General features: G+C 41.2%; 1 protein-coding gene and 1 non-coding gene across 2 annotated transcripts; one reads left to right on the forward strand and one right to left on the reverse strand.

The window, feature by feature from the left end:
- Nucleotides 1-11,382: 11,382 nt before the first annotated feature.
- Nucleotides 11,383-11,492, reverse strand: LOC136498794 (small nucleolar RNA R71). The gene has a single exon (XR_010769792.1). It is a non-coding gene; the product is annotated as a small nucleolar RNA R71 (small nucleolar RNA).
- Nucleotides 11,493-24,159: 12,667 nt separating this feature from the next.
- LOC136495591 (uncharacterized) lies at nucleotides 24,160-25,059 on the forward strand. The gene has a single exon (XM_066491481.1). The coding sequence runs from the start codon at nucleotides 24,160-24,162 to the stop codon at nucleotides 25,057-25,059; it is 900 nt and encodes a 299-aa protein (XP_066347578.1).
- Nucleotides 25,060-26,429: the final 1,370 nt, after the last annotated feature.

A 26,429-nucleotide genomic window follows, 5' to 3' on the forward strand; every position in this document is an offset into this window, starting at 1 on the left:
GTAGAAGCCTTGAAAGTTTCTAACCAATGTCTAAACATTTCTTTCACAGGAGCAATTTTAATCTTTTTAAGCATAGCATAGAGAATTTGCAATTCGGCATGATAAACAAATCTTATGTCTTCCCGAGCAAACAAAGTCATGGCAATCCAACTATGCATGAACCTCAAAGCAGGATGATGAATATTCATATTTTGAGGTTGAAACTTGCCAACTATGTTTTGACTAGAAATCATTCTCCAAAATTAATGACGATTAAAACCTCTAAGAGCATGATCCAAGTCAATTGAGCATCTTGTATTAAAGCCTATGTGAGAGCTGATATTTCTCCATGTAAGATAGTATTCTTTCTTAAAAAGATGGAAAGTAATCCCACCCTATGTTTTGGAGGAGGTTGGGGTCATACTAGATTCTTTCACATGTCCTACTAGATTCTTTAACCTATGCCCTCCTCGGCAACGGTGCCAGAAATGCTTATTGGCATTTCTTTACGGAATCACCAATTGAGGAGATTTTAAGTCCATCACCGACAACGGCACCAGAAATGCCTCTTGGTATTTCTTAACACCATTACTAAAATTGAGTTAATCTTAGCAACACCACCAAGAAACACCAACTATAATAGTTCTTAATGATTACAGAGAATATCCACAAGCGCATGGATCTATCATTGTAGCATTTCACCCCAAAAGTATTCAAGGTATAGTTATTTATATTTTCCTAAAGTAGGGCAAGGTATAAAAGTCTAGCATAAGCATGAACATGATTACATACTTGCATAGTGAACCATAGTACATGAAAGGGGTAAAAATGGTATATCAAGTATAGTGGACACACATCTAGGCCAACCTCAAGGATAAAAGGAAAACAAAGAATAAAAGAATGTTCCTATACGGAACTGACATGTTTTAATATAGTCGTGCAAAGAATAGTTAATGATCATACAAGTTACATGACTAGAGTTAGAACTAAGCGTGAGATCGACGGGGAGATCTTCGAGCACTGGTCTGCTAGCAAGCGTGAGAGACTTTAAAACACCTACACAATACCCGGACATAGGGGATTATAAGGGACAGACAAGGCTGTCACCACCTACCACCTACCTCTCAAACATAGGTACCACCATATCCGAAGGTTCCCATGTACCTGAGCACCACGCCCATGTACATGGAAACTACCCATATCTCTTCAGGACACTGACCCTATGGATCAACAAGCAAGAATATGGGCAAACCCGAAGGAACGACAAACCGTCACCCCAACCCTAGCTCTACTTCTACTCATACAAATCATATTAATGATTAAGCATGAGGTTGAACATGTTAAGATCATGACACACAAACTATATGCTAGTTCATATATCATGATTATAATAAGACAACTATACTCTAGTTCATATGCACTACTATATAAATGATATGAGAGCATGACTATGGAAGAACTCTTTATATTCATACCATGTGTTGCTTCTCTTCCATGGAGACAAGCTCTCCAAGTAGCTCTTGCCTTGCTCACAATACTACTACTACAACTAAAAGAGTACAAGAGATGAGTAGTGAGGTAGAGGCTCCAAATGTTGGTGTGTTGTGAAGGTGAGCTCCTCCTCATCTTATATAGTAGAGTGAGGATGGTTTGGCATGGGAAAAATAGGAAACAGGATAGAACCGCCTTAGTATGGCATCATGCAACCGCCGTAGGCGGATGGGCCCGGGCCACAGGGCCTGGAGTGCGAGCGCACCGAGGGTGTGGCCACAACCTAACTGGCTCGCCTAGCCACCGCCTTTTCCTAGTAGGCTAGTGGCAAGGCCTAGGCCTCTCCTAAATTGGTGTTCTAGCCAGGTAAGTTGCGTAGGTGGGCCTCTCTTACACATTTCTACATTACGTTTCTTGAATTGCGCCTTTTGCTTAGTTTTCCAATTGTATTTGAATATTTGACCTACGAAACATGTTTTCTCCAATACAAGTGGAACTAGGTCAATAGTAAAGGCATATGTGTCAAAAGATTGTTTATCTCTCGAGTTAATGGACTATAATCGGTAGTCAAATGTTGCCGTTAGTGACCACCAATAGCGGCGGAGGGTGAGGGGCCTATGTAATGGGCCGGTCAACCTCACCACTGGGCTAGTCGGCCTGCTACTATGGTAGGTGGGCCTCCCCTTCGGGTGGTGGGTCCTGGGCTCTATCTTGAGTCGACTTTCGCAGGTTTCACCAGTTGAATCACTTGTTGATGTCAGTTTTCCTATTTAGAGTGTATGACAGTGGTCCTAGGAGCTATTTTCTGGATAAATCTTCATACGTCCAAATATTCACCAAAACTTGTGGAATTCATTAGTTTAAAACCCTATACCTCTGTTTGGTAATGGAATTAAGTGTATATGTAGGATATATTAATGGTTTATAATTGACATTAACAACCATCAACAACATTTTTTTATTCTTTGTTTTCCTTTTATCCTTGAGGTTGGCCTAGATGTGTGTCCACTATCCTTGAAATACCGTTTGTACCCCTATCATGAACTATTGGTTCACTATGCAAGTATGTAATCTTGATCACATGCCATGCTAGACTCTTATACCTAGCCCTCCTTTAGGAAAATATAAATAACGATACCCTGAATGCTTTTGAGTGAAATGCTACAATGATAGATTAGTGCGCCTACGGATATTTCTGTAATCGTTAAGAACTATTGTAGTTGGTGTTTCTTGGCGGCGTCGCTAAGGTTTACTCAATCTTAGTGATGGTGTTAAGAAATACCAACAGGCATTTCTAGCGCCGTTAACAAGAATGGACTTGAAACCTTCATACTTGGTGATTGCGCTAAGAAATGTAAACAGCTGATTATTGAAATTATTACCTTGATAGTTACCTTGGTAATTAGGCCTTTGTTGCTAATTCCATCCTTGATTCTGTTGAGGACAATAATTGTTGTTGTTGATGAAGTTCACATCCTCTTGGATTTAAGGACAGTTGTTCCCTGAATGCCTAGTGTTTCCACATTGTTCACCTGTCATGCGAGAGTCATGAATGTACATGATATCTTGCTTCTCATTGTCTCGGTCTTCAAGCATTTTCATCAGTAGATCCATCTTAGCTGACAGCATAGTCTACCTCCTTGAGTTGATGCATACCTCCACGTCTCTTGTGGGGTTGAAGGCATTCTTCAGACCATCCTTGGATGGAGGCCATCTTCTCAACGAGAGCTGTTGCTTGTGGGATTGTGAGTGATAAGAATGACCCTCCAACAATAGCGTCCATATTCTACGAGTGTTGTTAGTCAACCTATGGTAGAAAGTCTGCATGAGTAGCCAATTCCCCATCCCATGATGATGGCATTCTGATATGTAGTCATGAAAGCGTTCCCATGCCTCTGGGTGTAGGGTGGAGATGGTGGACTAGAGGGGGTGAATAGTCCTTTCTAAAATTAATTGCACCAGCTAACCGAAACAAATACATAATTAAATATATCTGTCTTGCCAAGACTACACCCTATATATAAGTTATCAAGCACCTTAAAAAGATTATAAACAAGCAACTAAGGTGCCAGGCTAGCTAGAGCTCACCTATCCTATTCTAGGAATAAGGTCACACAAACCTATGCCACTAGTACTCAAGAAACCGGGGGAGCTCCTACACAATCTAGTAAGAAAAACCACAAAGCTCCTAAGCTCACTAGTAATGCTCAATAACAAGGCTACACGAGCCAAATTAGAGAGCGCAAATTACTTAGCTACACAAACTAAGTAATGGGACTAACAAGGTTGCTCAAACTAAAGTAGACACACAAGGGAGCTACTTCTACGCTACACAAGCAAGAATGTAACTAGTAAGCTACACAAGCTAACTAATTACAAGAGCAACTACACAAGCACAATGTATATAGGAGTAAATACAAGCATGGGTAAAGGGGATGCAAACCAACAGGAAGACAAAGATGACACGATGATTTTTTATCCTAAGGTTCATGTGCTTGCCAACACGCTAGTCCCCATTGTGTCGACCATTCACTTGGTGGTTTGGTAGCTAATTGGCACCACACCAAGCCCACACATTGGGCACTGCAAGAACCCCATAGACCAAGTGAGGGTAGCTCAATGACACGCTCAACTAGAGTAGCTCTTTGTGGCTTCCGTGGGGTGAGCACAACACCCCTCATAGTTACTTCTTCAGACCTCCACACAATCTTCTTTGCGTGCTTCGACGGAGACCACCACCAAGCCGTCTAGGAGGTGGCAACCTCCAAGAGTAACAAGCACCACTGGCTTGCAACTCGATCACCTAGTGCCACTTCATGCAATCTCATAATGCAATGCACTAGAATCACTCTCATACTGAATCAGATGATCACTATCAAGTGTAAGTGAGTTAGAGGGTTCCCAAGCACACCTACACAAGCCATTGTTGATGGTCACTAAATGTGTATTCTAGCCATCAACATTGCAAATAATTCAAGGAAAAATGAACATAGAGCATAGGGATTTTGCTTATAACTAATGGAATTCCACTTGTACATGAGTTTTATTTGTATGTAGGAAAAATGTTGAAAATATACAAGTGGGACACACCTAGAGGCAATCCACCATGAGAGGGCCCCTAGGGGAAGACAGGTGGGGTTGGCTGACGGCCCACCATGTTGGCCGATGGCTACCTGGCTTGTCCACATCATTGATCCACGTGATCCACCAAGAAACACAATTTGGAGCACATCCACACATTGGTTTCACGTCGGTTTGATCCAATGGCCATCTCTCCACCTCACATGGATTGAGGGGCTCTTTGGCATGTGCTCAGGAGGCCACCGACTAAAGCAACTGCCTCTAGGACTTAGCAACTGCCTTGGAGGATCAACCAAGGCCATAGGATGCAATGGTGGTTCATCCTATGGTCGGCCGATGGCCAAGGCACCAGCTGTCATAGAACTGACCAATTTATAAGAGTACAAGTACAATGGCAGCCCGCAAGCGGTCATGCGGTCATACTTGAACCCATATAAACCCAGTAATCCATCGAGTACCACGACGGGTCTCGATAAACGATTCACAACAACCAAGATCGTACATGATTCAACATACATGTCACATATTACATAAAGTTCATAGATACATTTCCATCATCAGAGTATGAAACAAAGTTATTACAAACCAAGTTTGATAGATAAAAGTGGAAGCAAATTAAGTTTGAAAGTAGCATTTGCCAACATAGTTTAATACAGTGCCAACATACGATCACAGTCCACAAAAGCATGTAGAAGGATCAATAAAGAAGCCTACCCAAGGCTTACTCCTCATCCACAGCGGGATAGAAGCAACTCTTGCAATAACCATGATACACAGTGCCATCTACAACAATGGGAAATAAAACCCTAAGTACAAGAAGGTACTCAGCTAGACTTACCCGTCATAAACCAGAAATAAAATGACTCCAAGGATTATGCAAGGCCGTATAAGTAGAGATAGCTTGACAACATTTTGCATAAAAAGCGGTTACTCAGTTATACCATTATAATTCTGTTATTAACTTAATTATGACTATCCATCTCTACATTAGCAACTATCCTATGCCAAACCTGTGGTGTATCATTTTAAGAGCATGCAATAGTAACCACAGCAGGTATTGTAATTCCATGTTTATCCGAACCATCATGTTCCGTAATACAGTTACTATGAGGTTGGAGCTAGCCAAGTGTCTCACTATCCGGGAGAGACGGCGATTCGAATATATTTCAACCAGCTGGGAATTTATTCCTAACACAAACCCGAGTCTACCAGCCACGGTAGCCTTAGGTCACCTTTGGTACAACTCAAGTACACATTTCATAGGTTCGCCCTAGAGCCACACAATCAGGGACACCAAATGCCAGGACGTTCAGGCCCAGCCTGCCCTTGGGCTCAGTCTGGCTCCCCACACATCCTTACTACCATCTAGAGTGCGCACTCTTACAGAGCGAGGCCCTGCCTGAGTTGAGCTACTCGGCTTCATGGTCGGAACGAGTTATCCAGCCAGCTAAGTGATAGGCATGCGTTCAATCTTGTCAAATGGTCCAACAATGGTACAGGTCCTTAATCGACACAGACAGAAATCACATGAGTCAACCTACCATAGACTCCGTCTGGCCTCGATTTACATTACCCCATGGTTCTTTTCCACGATAGCAAATATAGCCAACCGTGATTCGGTATCCACCTATATCTCGCAGGTGACAGAAATCACCTGGCTTCTACCGGTCTAAGCATGGCTAAGCATATATCAATCCTAGACCTACATAGGGTTAAAGGTAGTAATTCTGGACAAGGAATTCATATGCATCAAGTGGTTCCAATCAACTCTTATAACCTAATGCATCAATCATAAAGGACTCAAGTAATATTTTGTAAAATACTAGGAGACTTAGAATGCTCTGGGGCTTGCCTTTTAGAAAGGAAGTGGGGCGGTGGTCAGGGCACTCCAGAAGCTCTTCTAGGGTCTGCTCCTCACCTTCGGGAGCTGTGGCTTGAGGAATCTCCTACTAGTCCCCTTCCTCTCCTTCGTTGAACTCTAGCAACGTTATCTCCTCGGTCAATCTGATATGGCATAAGATATTGCGAATGCATACATGCTGACAAAAATAGTATGATGACACATGATGAATGGATTCTTGTAAGTATTCTTAACAACATGGTGTTAAAGTAATAACAAGTGCATCACATTTTACTGAGTATGTGCATATCTCTTCTTGATTATTTAATCAACTACTTCAACAAATCATTGACTGTACCATAAAACAGCAGCTACTCGTTTTACTTATAACTGAAGTTCTACTTATCCAAAAGTGGTGATCTTGGACTTTCTGGAAAGCTTATAAAATTATCTACAACTTTATTTTAATACTCTTACTGTGATTCAAGAGTTATATAGGGCAAACAAATCACTCAATCAAATCTATCCAGAAAGTAAACCTTTCGGACAGCAAACTTGTAACAGCTAGAACTCAAAAACCCTAAGTCCTATGGCTGTGAAACTTTAACACAAGGTAGATTGGTAAGTTATCTACCACTTTGTTATTAACAAGTTTTACAGTAGAGACCATTATCTATATGAAATCATCCACATAATCAAAACTATACATGCAGTCTTGTATTTGAATGATAAAGCGATAATTAGTTATTTGTATACAATCAATGGCTTCTAAACCTTGCCATTGACATCAACAGTTACTATGCATCATTAGAACCATAGAAAACATCATGCTTAATCATAATCTAATTATTTAAATACCTTTATTATTTTAATTAAATAGTTAGGGTAAATAATAAACATATACTAAATGTATATCATAAATTCTCAGAAAATTACAGTGGCTTAATAGTGCTATCCATATACTACTGTAAAAGTTCCATGCCATTTTACCAAGTAAAACATTCTATGCAAAAATGACAAGGCATAAAGGCTTAAAATAGCATAAATAGGAAACTCTAGTGAAAAGTGTCAAGCAATAGATCTTATATTTTTCATAGCATCCATATGGTACTAGGAAAACCTCCAATAACTTTCATGAGTATTGGATTCATAAAAAAATTATAAAAATTCACACAAGGATCACCTAATTATAAAAGGAAAATCTATAACTAAAAATCTATTAATGCACTGACCCTCAAATTTTTACCAGAGCTTATACTCCTCAAGAAAAGCTCACCATATAAATTTCATAATTTTTGGAGCACAGAAACTCTAGATATAAATTAAACAAGTTTGCATACATTTAAAAACACATTTCAAGTTTCATTTTAAATCTTCCAGAAACTCTACTACAAAAGCTAATATTATATTTCTCATAAATACTACACTTCCTAAAGAACACTACAAAATTTGGTTCACAATATTTGGATCTCTACAGCTCCACTTCTCATTTTTCAAAGTTGCACATAAAACAGGAAATAAATGAACTATCCTACTGTTGTACAGTCAGTGACAACTGGGACCCGCTGTCAGTTGGCCCCATGCGTCAGTGAAACAAAATAGGGCAGCGGCGTTGCTCAATGCTTGCGCGGCCATAGTTCATCGCCGGCGAGTCCTCCGGCGAAGACAAGTGGACCGACGTGTTCTAAAGAGCAATACGCGTCTACTGATCTAGGTGGTGGCAGTGCAGGTGTGGCGGAGCATGCTCGTCGTCGGCCATGGTAGCATGGTGGCGCTGCTCTACGGTGCGCTGGCCATGGCGAAGCCAACTGAGGAGCACACAAGATCCGTGGTGACCTAGTGAATCTATTTCTACTTCCCAAGCCCGATGAAAGGCTCCGACGAGCTTCGGCCATGGCGTGGTGGCGCGGAGGTGAGAGCATGGCGGCGCGGGTAGCCGTGTTCTGTGCCGGTGAGACCACAAACGTTGGTAACACCATAGCACGAGCTAACACCCATCCTAACCAAGCCCTAACACCAATAACCAGAAGAAAAGCACGCGTGAGCCAAATGGTGGCGAGTTTGACGTGGAGGTGGCCATGGCGGTCGAGATTTCCGGCGAGAGGGAAAAAGGCGAATACGCCCTCACCAAAGCTCTATTGACACAGCGAATATGTCGAGGCGGTGGAGGTGGACATGGCGCAGCTATGGGCGAGATGGAGGCGATGGCGGTGCGGTGGAGCGAACGCGAGGCGACGACGAAGGTGATGCTGTGCTCGGCGGCGTGGCTTGGTTCCGCGGCGAGAGGCAAGGCTAGCACTGGGGAGTGAGAGAGCTGACAGGAGTGAGTGGAAATGGAGCATGGTACGGTGTAGATAAGGGCTGCCAACGCGCGGTGTCGAGGCTAGGCATTGGCCGACGGTGGCCACACAGCGGCCATGCTCTGTCCATGGTCGGCCATGACAGAGCGCGGCGCGGCATCGATCAGGGCCTGAACCCGAGCCTGACAGCGAGATTACAAGTCGATCAAACTGCTAAACCGGTAGCTCCATAGTGCAAACAATCTAAATGGAACTTGTAGACCTATGTACCAGCTCCAATTGCTCTTAAAGAATCATGTGCTAATTCTCAACCAATCTTGAAGCAATATCATCCCAAAATCAAGGTTGTCAAACTGTCAATGTAAATGACTTAGCGAAATTTGCTAAGTGTTGAAAACAATGAAAAGCTGGTTTTTGTGAGTCCATTTCAAGCATGTTAGAAGCTAAACTAGTCTATGACCCAAACATAAAAGTTGTTCCCCTTATCAAATACTACAACTTTGCTTTAGTGACCACATCCATGCAAAGTTTCTATCATATGGTTCAAACTTGGTCAAACACATTACATTCACAAGATGACTTATACATGAACTATGACTTAGTGACCACTTTAGCCCTAACCATGAATACCAAGTTGTTCATAATGATATTCTAAACATGTTTAAGCTAATTATAAGGTCACACAATCATTTCATACATTGGTTACACATAAAGCTCTCCAGGTCAACACCCATAGCATCACTTAAGTACTTGATCATACAAAATGATCTTCATGAACATTGTTTCACTAGTCATCCTAAGTATAGCTATTATGTTTTAGTGACTCACATCAACCATTTACATGTATTCACTCATGCTCATATGCATATATACAAAGAAACATAAAATATCAAGCATGTTTCATATGTTTCAATCCCATGTTTCAAATGTAAGAGCTCAAATATGAATGCTTGATGCTCATGCCGATGCAATGCAAGTCAATTTATGCAAGGCTAACACCTAGGGTGTTACACCACCACCGCCTTCCTCAGTCACTTACAAGTACCCCTCATACTCTAGGAGGCTATAAATACCCCCATTTGCCTTAGTTGTAATCATACCATCTCGACATCCATCTCCATTTGAGTTGTTTTAGTGTCCAATTGAGTCCAAGTAGTAATTAGGCTAGTAGTGAGAGGAGAGTGAACAGTGAAGAGCTTGGAGCTATAAGAGAAGTCTTCAAAAGTCTCTAGTATAGCTCTTGTAATTCCTCTTGTAAGATACTTTATTTGCAATATATGTATATATTTCTTTTTTATTACTTTTCTACATTTCGAGCATTTACTTAGCTAAGTCCTTAGTTATAGTTGCGCTGTGGCTTTTCGATCATATCTTGTTTAGTTAGTAAGTTTCCAATAATACGAGATCTTCATCACTAGCTGGTGCTCTAATCTTAGTGCGAGGTTAGAGTAGTATATTATAGTGTAAGTGTGGTGCTTAGACTATACGTTACCTTGGATTGTGGCTAGTTCTCCAGATACATTGTGGTGGTAGGCAGGTGGTGATAGCCTTGTCATCCTATGTATTCCCCCACGTTGGAACAAGTTATTAAATCATAGGGCTCGTTGTGCTCCGTGTTCGGTTAAATCCAACGCAAGTACGCTTCGAAGTATTTATTGAATCCCGATCTACTAAAGTTACATATATTGTTTGCCTGATAGATAGTACTTGGTTTATCTTGCAGTCGCTCTGTGACCTCTCTACCTACGCCGTCATTTAGTTTTCGTTCTTGTTCTAGTCCTTTAGTTACTACTCTAGTTATCCCCGGTATAAGAACGTGATAGTTCATAGTCATTTTTCACTTAGAATTCATTCTACTAATTGTCTAGCCGAACTTAGCTTCCCTGTGGAAATAATACGATAGTTTGAATACTCCCAAGTGAAGTGTTGCATTGATTTATTCTGTGTGCTTGCGGAATTGTCCAATAATCATAAGAAGTATCAACAAGCATTTCTAGCGCCGTTGCCGGAGAAGCATTAGCCTAGATAGTTAATTAATTTAATTCTCTGTGATTTTTGCTATCAAACATATCACCGTTCTTTTATTGGGTTTATACTTGTCTTGCTATAACTATTGAAGCTAGAGCCTTGTATGGGTGGATTCAATTTGCCGAAAGATTTCTAGGATGATCCTTAGGCTATTCTTCGAAGGTCTAGAGCTAGTCTCACCCCCCTCATAGAAATCCTCTGCCGATTCGTCCCGATCTTCCACCAATGGAGCAAATCCAATAGGATCCTCTGCTAGTCGAATCATCCCATCCAAGTAGCTTTGCACCAACAAGTTCCATAGCACCTGCTAAACCCATTAGTGAGCTTTCCACCCCATCTATTTCCAACATAGCTACAAGTCCTGATGTTGTTAGCGGGAAGGGAGACTTTGAGCTCAAACCAGCACTAATAACAATGGTGAAAGCGAGCCCTATTCTTGGCAAACCCTCCGAGGATGCCAATGCCCATCTTCAGAATTTCCTAGAGATTTGCAACACAATCTCAATTCAAGGAGTTCCACAAGATGCCATTCGACTATGACTTTTCCCCTTTTCATTGCTTGAGAAGGCAAAGCATTGGTTCTACACCAACTCGGGAGCCATGGACACTTGGGAAAAGTGTTCAAATGACTTCCTCGTCAAATTCTTCCCCGTTGGTAAGACCAATCTTTTTCGTAGTAAGATTTCTAACATTCAACAGCAAGTTCAAGAATCCATCCTTGAAGCATGGGAGCGAATGCAAGAATATGTTCAAGTATGTCCTCACCATGGTATGGAGCATTGGTTGCTGATCCAAAGCTTCTACCACGGACTCTCGATGGAGTCCCGTCAACACATTGATGCTGCTGCTGGAGGAGCGTTCTTCTCCCTGGAGGTGGATCAAGCAAAAGAGTTGATCGAGAAGATGGTCAACATCCAAGGATGGACAGATGAACACCTCAAAGGTATATCTCATACTTATGAAGTTAATGCTTTATCTATGGAATATCTTTGGAAAAAGTTAGAAGAAAGAGCAAATTGGAAAAGAGATCGTGCCACTCTAGAATATTATGCAACAAAGCCACAAACAAATCTATCATGTGGAGTATGTGGTGGCATGGATCATGCTACTAATGCCCACCCCAAAAGAGACCTCAAATCCCTCCTTCAACGATGGTGGATACGGTTCACCACCACATCAGCTATATAAAAGATGGAATCCACGCACCAATCAAGGTAGTTTTCTGACTCATTCCTCGGATGATACTTCTCTTAAAAATATTGTCTTTAATCAGGCTAGAGTTAATGAAGAACTAAATATTAAGTTGCTTGATCATGATAAAATCTTAGGAGAAATTCATGCTAAACTTAGTACTCTTTCTTTAGCCTTGAAAACCAGCTTAACTTTAATAAAAAGATAGAAAATCAATTAGCTTGCTTAACTGCCAAAATCTCACAAGATCATGAAAAAGTTAATGCGGTGACCACTAATGATCCACCTTATCCTGATTCTACAAAGAAAAAGGTGGTAGAAGAAGAAATTGCTAAAGAAGAAAGCCCCGCTGTGCCCAAGGAAAAGGTAAGAACTGCTCATGAATTTTATGATACCGAGGTTCTACCATTTCTAGAGTGCAACAGAAAAGCAACGGAGGATGAGCAATTCAGAAAATTTGTGGAGGTAATTCAAAAATTATATATCCATATACCATTAGTTGATGCGATGTAGGTTCCTACATATGCAAAATATTTGAAAGACATTCTCAATAAAAAGAAGTCGATGCTGAGCGTGGAAGTGGTGAAGTAAACTGAGGAGGGTAGCGCAGCTATACTTAATCAGTTACCTGAAAAGAAGGACCTAGGGAATCTTACAATATCATGCTCGATCGGTGCCCAACAATTCGATCAAGCTCTCTACGATCTGGGGGCAAGCGTCAACATCATGCCAAAGGTAATATATGATAAATTAAATCATAATTCATTATCTCCAACCACTATGTGTTTGCAGCTTGCCGACCAATCAGTTCGATATCCGACAGGAATAGCAGAAGATATTCCTGTCCAAATAAGAAATTGCTTTATCCCTGTTGATTTTGTGGTGTTGGACATAAGTGCTGACACAAAAACACCACTCATTCTGGGGAGGCCATTTCTGAGCATGGCAAATGCACATATTGATGTTGGAGCTAGAGAAATCAATCTCAACATTAATGGCCAGGAAGAAATTTTTTTATTTCAAGCCAAAGCAAGAACAGTTCCTGTCCGTGGATGATGAGCCTGCCGGCACTACCATCCATGATGAAGAAAACACAGACTCTGTCATTCATAGAAGCAAGCCACGACACGAAGCATCTGCATGAAAGGAATCCGACGAACCTAATCGAGGTGAGTAATGCAAATAACCCCTATTATTTTCATTCAACATACTAATTTCTTGCATAAGCATACTTTCGATGTGGACCACATTACTAGAATTGCCAGGAACCTAGGCCTGCTAGACACTGCTCTAATTAATTAAATAAGTACAAATAGACATACTTTCGATGTGGACCACATTACTCATGCACACATGATGAGAGTCGATACAGAGAATGGTTCCTTGATTATGACATACCGCGATTATGTTAATGAGATTCCTTTGCCCAACATGGAATATTGGTTGTATAATGTGGATCAGCTAACCATCCCACTAGAAACCGAAGACGAGCAAGCTCGTAGGATTGCAGATGAAGCACAGGTTGCAGGACCAAGTGAAGGACAGGTTGCAAGAAGAATGACAAGAGCACAAACTGCGGCCGTGGAAGCTGCCGCTTGGGCCCAAGCTGAGCAGAACGTACAAAATGTTTTGAACCAGTGGGGAGCGCCACAGACATCCCAATGGGGTGCATGGCCTGTCACTCCACCTGGTTCACAGGTGGTAGGAGGATCTCACTGGCACCAGCAGGCAGGTCCGTCCTGGCAGTAGACGCCACCAAGGGTGTCCCCATGGGACCAGCCACAGTACGGAGGACCACAGCTGCAGCCATCACAGGCAGGAGGCTCCCACTAGCACACCCCGTCAGTGGGTGGCTCCTTCCGTTACACCGATTGCTAGGACACCTAGCTGTCTAGCTCTGAGGGGTACCCCGCCTCCTCATGCAGGACATCACTCCACTGCAGGATTTAATGAATGGGACCGAGACATCAGCTACATGCAGCACTAGCTTGAAGGAATCCGCTTCGACACTAACAAACTTCGTCATGACTTTTAGGAACACAGATAGGAGTTTCAGCAGTTTCGGCAGGAGACCGAAGGAGAGCTAGCGGCCACACATGCGCTAGCTGAGAACAATGACCACTGTTGGGATGATGTTTATCTTCGCATGGGATGGACGTACCACCGTTGATCCCATGACAAAAGCAAGCTTGGGGGAGGAGCCCCCACCAAGGTAAGTATTCTATGCCCCTACGTATTTTTATATATCTATATTTCCTTTAGCATTTTAGTTGCATCTAACAAAAGTAATGGTATTGTTAGCCTGTAATATAAATAAATGCTAGCACTTTATGGTAATGTTTATTTACTTTCCAAGTTTAGAATAAATACACACTCACTACTGCTTAACAAAAATCTTTTGTATGGACATGAAGAAAAGTTGCTCTATTAGCTTTCTCACTACCCATTGTTAGTGACTACTGATGATTTGGCCTGTTAATATATTTTTGCTTTTACCATGAATCTGAATCCCGTGGGTTGCAAGTGCTAGAACTAAACTTGAGTGTTGGAATCACATGATCTAGCAAAGAATGGAGTAAGTTTCTACCCTGTCATGAGCAAGGTTTATCTCTGGAGAATTTCTTTTGAAAACATAAAAACTTGCTTAGTTCCTCTGTGGCAAAAATGCACCTACCAGAGCTGAATATGATAGATTTTTAGGAGCACCATCATGTGCTACTTGCATTAGTATTGAGCTTATTCAAGCCCTATTGATTTTAGTTGAGAAACTTGTCATACTCTCATGACCAAGAGCACATACACCCACCAAAAATGCTACTCTTACACTGAGAGTACGCAACAGCATGCTCATTTTCCATCCAAAATAAATTACTCCATGACAAAGATTTGTTTCCCGTGCAAACAAATATCTCCAAAGGAGCATGGTTATCTCAAAAAAAGAAAAAAAGAAAGAGAAGAGCAAGTGCTCTTGATTTCGAAAAAAAAGAGAAAAAAAAAAGAAAAGGAGATAGCCATGTTTCCAAAAAGAGAGAGAAGGGAAGAGCCATGAGAGGAGTATTTCCACAAATACAACACACCTACACACTCTTGGTCTAAGTTTATGACTTGTTGCTCCTTTGATCCGGGTGTTTGACTTAGCAATAATATACTATGCAATGTATGCCCCTTTTTCCCTGACCCATAAACTCCACATAAGCTTTAGAGATAGGGAAAAAGGCAACATCAAAAGCCATTGGTGAGGAAAATTCAACCACATATGAGAGATTGAGTGAGCCACAGAAGGAACTAGAGCATGAGTTTTCTCTGTAAAAACTCATAAAACCTCTAGAGGATATGACCGAGCAAAAGGGGCATGGAGAACAAACCCACTTTCTAGCTGGTCTGTGTTCCACTCTTTGGCAAGGTGAAGGCCATAAGCCCCATGGTGACTAAGGTAATATGGTAAAAGTTTCTATATTGACATGTTCAAATTCAAGGGTTAGTTCACTAATGAGTGAGTATGCAGGAGTTAACATTGTAGCAACTACTGATCCACCCTTGCTTAGTCTTCGTCTTTGCTCGAGACGAGTAAAAGGCAAGCTTGGGGAGCTTGTTGATGGTCACTAAATGCATATTCTAGCCATCAACAATGCAAACAATTCAAAGAAAACTCAACATAGAGCATAGGGATTTGGCTTATAACTAATGGAATTCCACTTGTACATGAGTTTTATTTGTATGCAGGAAAAATGTTGAAAATATACAAGTGGGACACACCTAGAGGCAATCCATCACGAGAGGGCCCCCAGGGGCTGACAGGTGGGGTCGGCCGATGGCCCACCGCGTTGGCCGATGGCCACCTAGCTTGTCCACGTCACTGATCTGCATGATCCTCCAAGAAACACAATTGGGATCACATCCACGTGTTGGTTTCACGTTGGTTTGATCCAAGGGCCATCTCTCCACCTCACATGGATTGAGGGCCTCTTTGGCACGTGCTCAGGAGGCCACCGACTAAAGCAACTGCCTCTTGGACTTGGCAACTGCCTTGGAGGATCAACCAAGGTAGTAGGATGCAATGGCGTTGCATGCTATGGTCGGCCGATGGCCACCCCCATCGCTCGACAGCCAAGGCACTGCCACCACCTTCCCCAGTCGCCTACAAGTACCCCCATACTCTACGAGGCTATAAATACCCCATTTGCCTCAGTTGTAATCATCCCATCTCGACATCCATCTCCATTTGAGTAGTTTTAGTGTCCAATTGAGCCCAAGTAGTAATTAGGCCAGTAGTGACAGTGAGAGTGAAGAGTGAAGATCTTAGAGCTATAGGAGAAATCTTCGGAAGTCTCTGGTATAACTCTTGTAATTCCTCTTGTAAGATACTTTATTTGCAATATATATATATATATATATATATATATATATATATATATATATATATATATATATATATATATCCTTTTTAGTACTTTTCTACATTTCCAGCATTTACTTAGCTAAGTCCTTAGTTATATTTGTGTTGCGGCTTTTTGATCATATATTGTTTAGTTAGTAAGTTTCCAATAGTATGGGATCTTCGTCACCAGCTGGTGCTCTAATCTTAGCGCAAGGTTAGAGTAGTATCTTATAGTGTATGTGTGGTGCTTAGACTATACGTTACCTTGGATTGTGGCTAGCTCTCCGAATAGATTGTGGTAGTAGGCATGTGGTGACTATAACACCCTAGGTGTTAGGCTTGCATAATTGCACTTGCATTTGCATGAGCATGAGCATAAGCATCAAACATTCATATATGAGCTTTTACAGGTGAAACTTACAATTGAAACATGCCTTGTTATTCTATGTTTTCCATATGCGTATGCTTATGATCATGTGTGGTTAATGCAAGTGGGTGATGTTTGGTCACTAAAACAACTTAGCTACACTTAGGATACCGAATGGAACAATGTTCATGTGGATCACTTTACCTAATTAAGCTCCTAAGTGATGACATGCTTGGTTGACCTAGGAAGTATTTGTGTGGGACCAATGTGAAATGCTTATGGGACCTTAGGGGTACCCTAAACATGTTTAGAATATCACTAGGATCAACTTTGGTATTCATGACTAAGGCTAGTTTGGTCTCTAAGTCATATCTATAATGTAAATTACCATTTCCATGATAGATGTTTGACCTAAGTTGAACTATAACCTAGATTATTTGCATGGATGTGCACCCTAAAACAAAGTTGTAGTACTTGAGTAGTGTAACAATATTTATTTTTGTGTCATAGGCTAATTCAGCTCCTAACATGCTTGAATTTGGGTCACAAAAATCATTGCAATGTTGTTTTTCAAACTTAGGAAATTTTCTAAGTCTAACAGGGTTTCACAGTTTGATGTATCCTACTTTGAGTTGATGTAACTTCTAAACCTTTGTGAATTAGAAGATGATTTCTAAATCAATCTGGTAGCCCTCACATAGATCTCCAACTCTTATTAATGCAATTTGTGCTAAGTCGCCATGGTTTTAGAGTTTCGAGGGCAAGAAAGCACGCTGTCGGTCCGAGTGCGACAGGTGGAAGCCATAGGTAGGCATTGCCCCCACCGGTTAGGCCATCGCGGACACCTCAATGCCATGCGCCTGATGCTTCACATTGCTGGCCTCGCTCGCGTCCATTCACCTTGTCCGAGCCACAATGCCTCCGTGCTTCCTTTCCTTCGCATCGTCATCCCCGTGTCTCATAGATGCTCTAACCCTAACTTGCCTAACCTCTACCCCTCCGACCTCGCCGGCGTGTGAGCCTCGCCGGAGTGAGTTTCGCTGCCGAGCGGACATGCCCACGGCTAGGCTTCCCTAGCACACCACTAACCCTAGATTAGCCTTAGGAGTCTCGCCTAAGCACTGTGATGCCATAGCCTCTCTCGCCTATTCCAGCCATGGTCGAAGACGACCGGCACACCTCCGCGTAGCGCCGCCGTGCTGCCATGGCCGGCGATGACCTATCCTCGGTGTATCTCCACCTCAACCACCTACCTCTATCGATGCAGGAGAGAGTGAGGAACATCGTGGTGGGGTCAGTTTTGCTGGAGGGTTCACCATCGGCGAGCTAGCGCCAGTCAAACCACTGCCTCTATCTCTAGGTGACTAACCCATGGGGTCCGCTGACTGTTGGGTCCCACATGTCAGCGACTATAGTTCTAGGTTTTGTTTATTTCTTTTCTAGATATTTTAGCTAACTTTGGAAAATGATATCTAGAGCTAGGAATGTTCAAATTGAGTGAACCAAATTTTGTTGGATTCCTCATGAAGTGTAGTATTTGAAAAAAAAATATGAAATGCACTATTTCTAGTATGTTTCTTAGAGAATAAAATAGAGCTTTATAAATGCTTTTTAAATGGTTTCAATCTTGTAAAATGTAAACCTTGAGCTAGGAAAATGATAAAAAAATGCGATTCCAATTTTGTTGGTCTTGTATTGTCATGTACTACCTAGGAAAAATATTGGTTGCACAGTGATCTTGTTGGACAGGAGTTTGCTATTTATCATAAATAAATGCTTGATTCTTATGCTATTTTTCATGGTAAAAATATGTATCTAATGAGCATGAAACTTTTTGTGTAGTGTGCTTGTGCTATGATGAAGCGAAGAAAAATATTAATTCTGTTGTTTGACACTTTTCAATAGGATTTCCTATTTATGCTATTTTAAGCCATGCTGGCTTGTCATTTTTGTGTAGGATGTTTGACTTGTTAAAATGCTATGAAATTTATACAGTAGCCTATTGGGGACATTTATAAGCTATTGTATTTTTTGTAGAATTTACTGTACACTTTTCTATGTGTTTATTATTTCACCTAATTATCTAAATAAATTAATAAAGGCATGAAAAGAATTTATTTAGGAATGGCCACTATGTTTTCTAGTGCTCATTTGATGTATGTTAACTGTTGGTAATATTGGTAGTGCTCAAAGTACCATTCTTGTCTGTAGTGAAATATTATTTTCCCTAAAATTCATTTATAGTGACTTTCTGGATAGATTCTGGAGTTAAGCAAATTACATGGTGAAGATGATGTTTGCTATGAATCTTGTCTATAACAAAAATGTAGATTACTCACTTATATAGCTTGTTTTAAATTTTCATGGCATTTGGCCAAACGTCTTGTGAGTTATGACTGTTCAAAGTTGGTCTTCAGAACTTGTAGTTCTCTAGAATTTCTAGACCAGGTTTGATAAATGTTCCTGTTTAGCCTTGTTAACTTGCGAATCATGCTAGGATGATTAAATATGAATTGTAGATAATTTCATAATCTTTCCAAATTATCTTGTTACATATCTTTTGGGTCAGTACAACTCCAGTTATGAGTTAAACTAGCAGCTGTTATCTACAGCCCTAAATCTAAGAATGCAGTGAATAACTTGATTGCTTTATATGAGTTGATGTGATGATTTCGATGCTTAGGCTGATTAAGATAAATTGTTAGTTGCAGGTGCTAGACCACTTACTGAAGATGAACAACTTTATCTTTGGTTGTTAGAGCTTGGTGAGTGTGTAGTTCTTGCTTTCAAGAAGAGATATGCATCTACTCAGTAAAATCAATGTTAATCTTGAATCATCATATCATTCATGTGTTCGTCTTTACATGGCTGTACATTTCATCATCACCTTCCATCTCTTTTGCATGCATGACTCTTATGTGGTGCATATGCATGCAATAGATGTTTCAGAGGGAGTCACGCTTCTGGAATTCAAACAAGGACTTCCGTAGGAGTAGGAGGTGCAGGCCCCAAAAGGAGGAGCCAATGAAGAAGAAGTTCTTGAGTGTCCCGATCACCAACCATGCTCTTTCCTGAAAGGCAAGCCCCAGAGCATTCTAAGTCTCCTATGTTTTAAAAATGATTACTTTAAGTATCTTTATATGTTTGATGCATTAAGTGATAGGAGTTGGATGCAAACACTTGTTGCATATCTATCTATTCCTTGTCCAGTAAACGTACCCTGAATCCTATTTAGGTCTAAGAGCAAATCAATGCTTAGCCATGCTTAGACTGGTAATGTCAGGTGATTTCCTATCACCTGCAAGATAGGATGATATCTGGTCATGATTGGCTATATTTGCTATCGTGGAAATAACCATGTGTTAATAATGAATGGAGATCGAGCGCGATGTCGATAGATAAGCAACAAGGTAAGGAGGTCTTGGGTGTGGATCTATCCCCATCTGTGTTGGTTAAGGACCGATTCACTATGCGTCCTCATGTCATGTTGAATGCATGCCTATCACTTAGTTGACCGGATAACTTGTTCCGACCGCAAAGCCGAGTAGCTCAACTTAGGCTGGAAGCCGAGAAGTGAAAGTGCGCACTCTGGTGGTAGTAAGGATGTATGGGGAGCCATTGGCATAAGTCCAAAGGGCAGATTGATGTCCTGGCAGAGTGGATTCCCTGAGAGTGCGGCGCTGCTCGAAGCCGTGAATTTAGTTCCTGAGTTGTACCAAAGGTGACCCAAGGCGACCACTGATCAAATTGTTTGGGTGTGTGTTAGGAATAATTCCCTAGCTGGGTAGGAATCGATTTGAGTTGCCGTCTCTCCCGGATAGTGAGAACTTGACTGAGTAGCGGCAACGTAGAGACACTTAATTGAACTTGATGATTATAATGATGATGATGATGTTACAACATTATACCAAATATGGTTACTAATGTTTGGAGTCTAATCAAGTGCTTGCTCTAGTACAGGTGCTAATCTAGATGACAGGTTTAATATTGGTAACTTGCTGCTTAACTAATAATTTAAATTATGCCCTTGTATCATTAAAGCTTTTATGCAAAATGGTTGTGAAGCGAGATCCACCGAATAAAGCCTTGCATACTCCTTGGTGTCATTTATTTTTGGTTTACGACGGATAAGTCTAGCTAAGTACATTCTTGTACTTAGGGTTTATTCCCTCTTGTTGCAAATGACGTGCTTTATAATGGCTACTGCAACTATTGTCTCCACCCTACTAGTGATGAAGACTAGATCATGGGCATGATCTTCTATGTTATCTTATCATGATGCTTTTGTTGGATATGACTATGGAGCTGGCTTGTATTTGAACTAAGTATGTGTGATGGTTTCCAACTACTTTGCTTTCGCTAGTTGTGAACTCGTGTTGTAATAACTATGTGAACTCCGATGTGTGAGATACTTGCGAACTACTTGTGAAATGTATGTAACATGTGGCTTGTTATGTTGAATCACTACGATCTTGGTTGTATGCAAGTTGGTTTGAAATCCTTCATGGTTTTAGTTGACTATCGGATTTATATGGGTTCAAGTATGACGGTTTGATCATTCTGGTGATTGCTTTTGTACTTGTGCTCTTATAAATTGGTCAGCTCTTATAAATTGGTTAGTTCTATTACAGCTAGTATCAGAGCAAGGTTCAACATTAAACATGTCATATGTGTATTTAAAACAAAGGTTTTTATTTGCAAAAATCAATTTTTACAACTTATAGCCACTTAATATAGGTGTGTTCAAATCTGAAATTTTACCTAAGTGTGCCAGTGGTCATATCCTCTATGCCCAAATAAGGACTTTTAGGTGGCTTTTTTAAGCACTAACTTTGGGGGGGGGGGGGGTAATTGCTTGCATTTTTATTTCGTCGTCCATACGGTGTGCTATTGTATGGATGCCATCCGTTTGGGTGGTAATGTATGGATCAATTGTCTCTACGCCCAGGTAAGTGTGAGTTGTGAGAGCATGACCATCCAACTGTTAGTCTAGGGGAGAGTTAGTTGTGGTTACTAGAATAAATACATGTTACACCCATGTATATATGAAGGTACTTAGTTGTGGGTATATCTGTCGAGTAGCTGTGGATACCGAACTATATATATAGGATGTATATATGGAGAGTATCTTAGTTTACTGCTTTCATTGTGTGCTTATTTATCTCTTGTGGGGATGGGCTACAATGAATTTGCCTGCAGGTACACTAACAACGCAACGTGTAGACCGACTAGATGCGTATATTGAGAGAACGTATGTATGCCACCATGTATGTCGCTAGAATTTTAAATTTTTCCTAAGATTCGTGAGGACGTACGGAACATGCATGCATCATGTTCACTCATGTAATTATATTTTTGCATCACTTCCTCCCTTATCTTTAATTATCCCGTTATATATTTCTTATCCTATAAGATAATCCTCTCACTCCCAAATTGCAATGTTACTACAGATGGACACAGCAGCACTCCCACCCAGGAGCAGCACATTCCTGCATGTGTTTGGCACTCCAACCCTTTTGTGGAGGGTGCTACATTTCGTGGGATACGCTAAGCCGCCTCGTTATACTTGGAAGCAAGTAGAGGCTCTTGGAAGTGTTAGTTGATATTTGTCAAGAGTTTGGTGACGAGTTGATCAATGGACCAGCCGAGTCCATTCCTCGAGTAGCCCCGTCTGAGGTAGTTTGGCTAGATTTTGAGGATGATCCCTTGGTAATGTCAGAGACAGAGCGGGTTCAGAGCTTTGGGCCAGCCATGAGTGCTATGATGGTTGTTCTGAAGATGTTCTATGATCGTCAGAGCACTTATGTTAGTGTTTTGATAGCACTTCAGCAGGCACAGAATGAACGACACAAGTGGAAGAAATGTACGCGCAAGTATGGTAAAGAGTTTAGGGCAGCCCAAAATGAGATAGGTGGTTTTATGGATGCTTTGGAAACTCGCAGGCAGCAGTTTATGAGCGTTGTTAGGGAAAGAGATGCTAACCATGATCAGATCAAGCAGTTGACTCGTGAGCGGGATGATGCAATCCGTCTGGCACAAACTAGGAACAATGCTAGGGTCTTGGCTAAAATTTGTGCTGAAATAAGAGAGAATGAACTCCTCCACTAGATTAAAGAACTATAGATTGACGTTCACCATCTCAATAATTAGATCAATCCAATTCCTCACCCTATTCCAATGTACCCCGTGGTGGGAGGACCACAGGTAATCTTCACTGATGATGATGGCATGGAAATAGATGCCAAAGTCATCGCAATGCCTGAAGCTATAGAAGAAGAAGAAGAAGAGGAGGAGGAACTGGAGCCTATCGAAGATGAAGATGGTGAAGTAGTGATTGATGCTGCCACCGATGAAGAAGCATAATTTAGCTATAGCACTAAGACAGATGCACTAGTTCATATATTTTGCTTTCTTCTAGAAGGACATGTAACTTAAATTCAGCTACTGACTTTGATGTAATCTCTGATACTTTCATGTTTGCTCCATGTGGATGTGAGCATTGATAAAAGTCCAGCTTTGATGTTGGCAAAAATTTGGCATGTAAGCGTATGCATCGCGAGAATGTGCAGAGTAAAATATTGGCAATGTTATGAGGATGAATTATTGTGCCTCTATTTATTGAATGAAATTATTCTCTCCAATAAGTTCAGTTTGACATAATTCTATAATTCATCTGTAATGTTTCTGACATCGTCCATCATTACTCACTATTGCACTTCTCCAGATGTCATGCAATCTACGTTTGGGCAGAGTTGGGGGTAGTGGTGATGAGGATCTCCCACCATCATCACCGCCCACATCATCTGATCTGTTGGCCATGCTTGTTGAAGGTCAACGTGCTTTAGGGGATGCCATGCGTACCCTAGCACAGCATCAAGCACAGGGTCGCAACCAACATCAGGGACCAGAGCCAAATCAATATAGTGATTTTAAAGAATTCCACGACACCAAGCCACCAATTTTCAAAGAAGCTGAAGAGCCGCTCCAGACCGAAGAGTGGCTAAACATGCTTGAGCACAAGTTTCGTTTGCTTAGGCTGATAGAACAAATGAAGACTTAGTATGCTTTGCATCAGTTGCAAGGACCAGCAGGTATACGATGGCATCATTATAGGTCCACCTTACCTGAGAATGCTTAGATCACTTGGAACCAATTCTAGGATGCTTTCAAGGGTCATTATATTCCTCCCGGCTTGATGGCCATGAAGCACACTGAGTTCATGAAGCTGGTACAAGGCACCAAGAATCTTACTGAATATCTTCATGCATTCAATCATCTGGCAAGGTATGCCCTAGAATTTGTTGATACAGAAGCAAAGAAAATCGCTAGCTTCAAGAGAGGGCTTTGCCCCAAACTGATGAAGACCTTGGGGAGCAACAAGAGTACTACTTTCAATGAGTTCGTGAGTGATGCTCTCACTCAAGAGAACAACAATAATGCCTATGTAGCTTTCAAGAATCGTAAGAGGACCTTTGAGGAAATTGCATCTTAGGCTAAAGCTCCTATGGCAGTCAAGAGTCAGTTTTGTCCACCTGTTGTAGCCACAAAGTATCATCCGCCTCAAAAGCAGAATCAGGCCAAGACTGGGTTCCGTAAGGCCTTTACTATTCCTCGTCCAAAAGGCACCATAGGACCAAGGAATTCTTTTGTTCTGCCAAGTAACTGGCCCTACTGGAATTGTGGCAAGATGGGTCATTGGTCCAAGAGTTGTCCTTATCCTCAGAAGAATAATCAGAAGCAGGGGAATTCTGGTGCTTGTCAAGGTCATGTTAACTACACCAACATGACAGGGATACCCTCAGGCGAGGTGGTCACTACAAGTAAGTTTCTTGTGAATCAACACCCTGCAGTTGTACTGTTTGATTCCAGTGCTTCGCATTCATTCATGAGTCTAGTATTTGCATCAAAGTATAATCAGAAGGTAATTACACTATCCACTGGTAGTTATTGCATTAGTGCAGCTAGAACTAATATTTCTACCAATCAGGTAGTGCAGGATGTGAGTATCAAAATAGAGGGACGAGTGTATATGTCCGATCTAGTAGTTTTGCCAGGTTTAGGTATAGATGTAATATTGGGGATGAAGTGGATGAGTGGTCATGGAGTGCTCATTGATACTTCCACTAGGGTCGTTATGTTGAGGGATCCTATCAGCAATGAGGCTTTCCTGGTGCCACTTCCTAGAGATCTGGACCTCCACAACACTGGCAATGCTATCCAGACGCCGAGAATTGAGGACGTTCTGGTAGTTTGTGAATTTCCAGATGTATTTCCTGATGATCTACCTAGTTTACCACCAGATCGAGATATCGAATTCAAGATTGAGTTAGTGCCGGGTACTGCACCTATTTCTAGAAGGCCTTATAGGATGCCATCCAATGAGTTAGCAGAGCTTAAAGTTTAGTTACAAGATCTGTTAGAAAAGGGTCTTATCTGACCTAGTGTATCTCCCTAGAGTTGTCCCACTATATTTGTGAAGAAGGACAAGTCATTGCGCATGTGTGTGGATTATCGTCCACTCAATGCCGTGACAATCAAGAACAAGTACCCATTGCCTTGCAATTATATTTTATTTGGTTAGTTGTCTAAGGCAAAGGTATTCTCCAAAATTATTTGAGATCTGGCTATCATCAAATAAAAAATAGACCGGAGGATATACCTAAAACTGCTTTCTTCACCAGATATGGGTTGTATGAGCATCTTGTTATGTCTTCTGGTTTGACCAATGCTCCTGCATACTTCGTATATCTGATGAATTTAGTATTCATGTCAGAACTGGACAAATTTGTGGTTGTCTTCATTGATGACATTTTGATCTTTTTTGTGAATGCTGAAGAGCATGCCGGACATCTGAGAATTGTTTTATCCAAACTACGAGAGCATAAGCTTTATGCCAAGTTCAGTAAATGTGAGTTTTGGCTAAAGAAAGTACCTTCTTGGTCCATGTGTTATCTGATGAAGGAATTTTGGTTGATCCAACTAAGGTGCAAGAAGTCTTGGATCGGAAAGCACCAACTTTAGTGCATGAGGTTAGGAGTTTTCTTGGTTTGGCTGGCTATTATCATCGCTTCATCTGGGATTTCTCTAAAATAGCCAAGCCCATAACCAGGTTGCTTCAGAAAGATGTGAAGTTTGTTTGGACTCCGGAGTGTGAAACAACTTTTCACACTTTGCAGACTTTATTGACTTCAGCTCCTATCTTGGCACAACCTGATATCGAGAAACCTTTTGATATGTTTTATGATGCATTAGGTACCGGTTTAGGATGTGTTCTTATGTAGGAAGGTCGGGTTATTGCTTATGCCTCGCATCAACTAAGGAAGCACGAAGTCAATTATCCAACTCATGATCTAGAGTTAGCTATGGTTGTTCATGCTTTGAAGATTTGGAGGCATTACCTACTCGATAACGTGTGTCATATCTATACTGATCATAAAAGCCTCAAGTATATCTTCACTCAACCAGAATTGAACATGAGGTAGAGAAGATGGCTAGAGTTGATTAAAGATTATAACTTAGAAGTACATTATCATCCTAGCAAAGCAAATGTGGTTGCTGACACTTTGAGTAGAAAGTCTCACTGCAATTCTCTCTTGGAAGGAGATTATCATTTGGCACATCTGTTACATCCTGCTATGTTGCACAGTATTACTCTCAGTTGCTCTCTTGAAAGTAAAATTATCGAGCTTCAGAAGTCCGATGTGGGTGTGTTCCACATAAAAAGGAAGATGAAGGAGCAAGAAACAAAACACTTCTGAGTAGATGAGAAGGGTG

Source organism: Miscanthus floridulus, chromosome 12, assembly GCF_019320115.1.
Source record: "Miscanthus floridulus cultivar M001 chromosome 12, ASM1932011v1, whole genome shotgun sequence".
NCBI lineage: Eukaryota > Viridiplantae > Streptophyta > Magnoliopsida > Poales > Poaceae > Miscanthus > Miscanthus floridulus.

Excerpts from the sequence above, each read along its gene's own strand:
- LOC136495591 (XM_066491481.1), top strand. The coding sequence starts at position 24,160 with ATGGCAGTCAAGAGTCAGTTTTGTCCACCTGTTGTAGCCACAAAGTAT.